The sequence below is a fragment of the Corvus brachyrhynchos genome, unplaced genomic scaffold, assembly GCF_000691975.1.
Source record: "Corvus brachyrhynchos isolate BGI_N302 unplaced genomic scaffold, ASM69197v1 scaffold338, whole genome shotgun sequence".
In the NCBI taxonomy this organism is placed as follows: Eukaryota; Metazoa; Chordata; class Aves; order Passeriformes; family Corvidae; genus Corvus; species Corvus brachyrhynchos.
Window position 1 is genome coordinate 1,311,961 of NW_008239334.1, and position 2,209 is coordinate 1,314,169.

The 2,209-nt window shown below is 53.4% G+C and overlaps 1 protein-coding gene across 2 annotated transcripts in view; it reads right to left on the reverse strand.

Moving 5' to 3' along the window:
- The window catches only part of RHOC (ras homolog family member C), an 11,340-nt gene extending 10,338 nt beyond the window's left edge, over positions 1–1,002 (reverse strand). Inside the window, exon 1 of one of the 2 annotated variants that reach the window (XM_017741140.1) lies at positions 925–1,002. In XM_017741140.1, coding sequence (XP_017596629.1) covers positions 925–931 — 7 coding nt within the window. In that variant the 5' untranslated portion in view covers positions 932–1,002. The other variant, XM_008638964.2, reaches the window with a different exon arrangement.
- Positions 1,003–2,209: the final 1,207 nt, after the last annotated feature.

The window sequence follows — 2,209 nt, forward strand, 5'->3', positions numbered from 1 at the left end:
AGGTAGAGAAAAGGCCAAAAGGAGCTGGAAGTACACAGCGATGCTAAGGGGAAATGCAATGGGCAGGGCAGAGCTTGAGCTCCTGGGCAGATTGCAGCTCGAGACCATCCAAGTGGCACTGGCTTTGGCAAAGCAGCACCTGCAATTTCATGCTCATCCAGCCCCTGGGCTGGCTGAGCTGTGCAGTTTGTGCAGCACAGACCAGTCCCCAGCCCTTGCCCAGGCCAACAGCCATCGCTGCCACCCAGGGCTGACCCACACCAGCACCACCAGCACCCGCTGCTCCAAGCCTCCTGCCTCAAAAAACATCCCGCCTGCCTCTGCTGCCGAAACTACCCGGTGCCAAGGAAAATGTCTGTATTTACCACTGACAGAGCTGCCTGAAACCTTCCTCAGACCTCCAGACCTACCATATCCAAACAACAAGTGCTCATCAAAACAGGAGCTGAACCAGTGCTCAAGTTTAGACCCTACCCATTTTTTTTTTGAGATATTCCTTGGGCACAACTAGGCAGGCTGGGCTTAACATACACTCCAGCAGCAAAGGGCAATTGTCCAGACCCAGACCCGGATCAGAGTGTCCAGGCTGGCTCATTTTCATTGCTAAATCCCACAAAAAACATCCACAAGCAAAACAGAGAAAGGAACTTGGAACAGAAGAATTTGAAAGCCTAAACAAAGCTCAAACCACAAGCGTTTGAGCTTTGTGGGAAAAGCTGCCTGCCCTTACCTCCTTTTCCAAAGGACATCATGCCATGTTCTTATTTTACCGCCTGCAGTAGTGACAGCCTTCCCAGCCTCATGGTAGAGCAAGTGTCTTGCTGAAAGCTCCAAATAACATGCCACAGTCTCAGCAGATGCCTGTACTTGTGCAACGCCTGACTGCCCCAGCGCCAATCAATATTTGCTAATACAATTCCTTACTTTTCATGTCAATACGCCTCTCCAGTGCAAACGGCAAGTTGGGAGGTGAGCCTGGTTAAACGCTCCTGATAACCTGTTGGAAGACAGTGACTTGGCTTATTTTCCACTTATATGTTTCCCTGGAGAAGCTGTAGCTGTCAGGAACATGGATTCAAGTGAAAGTCCACAAAATCTCATGCAGTCTCTACCTGAGCTGAGGAGGAGGAGCTGGACTTAAACCGAAACTGTTTGGACACAAAAAGCACTTGGCAAAATAGAAACAAAATCCAACTGGTCTCCATGACACACAGCCAGACAAACCGCTACCTCCAGTCTCCAGTTTCCCGACTGGAACACTTTCCCAGGGATGATAGCTTGGGGGGCTCAGCCAGGGCCCTGCTCCCAGCCCACCCCATGCAGATGCAACCCACGGATCACACCCCCGTTCTCAGGGGGGTGCTGAGAGGCTGGGGCTGGGTTTAGGGGGGTTGGCGGCCACTGGGAGACTTGGCTGCCAGACTGCTAGTGCTGGAAAAGGCCACGCAGTCATGCTTTTGGAATGCTCCCCTGCTCCTAAGACATTACACAATTATTTCCCCTCCACGCAAGCCCCCCTAACATAAATGTTTAAGAATGAGCTCAGCAGTAAGCAAAGGAAACTTTTTTCCTTTTTCTGAAGAAAACACAGAGTGGGCCACTCCATGAGCATGGCTGTGCATGAGGACACTGCTGGGGTGCAGGCTGTGGGGAGGGATGTGGGATGGGGCAGCAGCCCCCAGGCTTTCATCCCAGGTCAGGCACTGCCTGGGAGACAACCGCAAGTTGGGATCCATAGCCCAAGGCCACCCTCAAGGGATGACAACCTGCAGTAACTGAGGTGCAGCTGACCCATCCCTCACCACACTCAGGAACCCCCACCCCATCCCAGGCGCACCCACCCCACCCTGTTCTGCTGCACCCCAGCCAGCTCAGCTGGGCCACCCACCCTATGCCCCATTCCCCCAGCAGTGCCCGGACCCCAGCCCTGCACTGACCCCAGACCCCAGTAATCCCAGACCCCACCTTTGAGCCTACACCTTACCAGAACTGCTAACCCCACATCCCACTAGTAACCCCAGATCTCAATCCCTCCAAACCCTACCAGTAAAACCTGATCCCAGTTCTTCCAAGCACCACCAGTAACCACAAAGCTGTTTCCCCAGACTCCACGAGTAACTTAGACCCCATCACAACCAGTAATCCAGACCTCAGTTCCCCCAGATCCCAGCTCTGACCCCACTCCTTACTAATACCCCCCACCCCACCA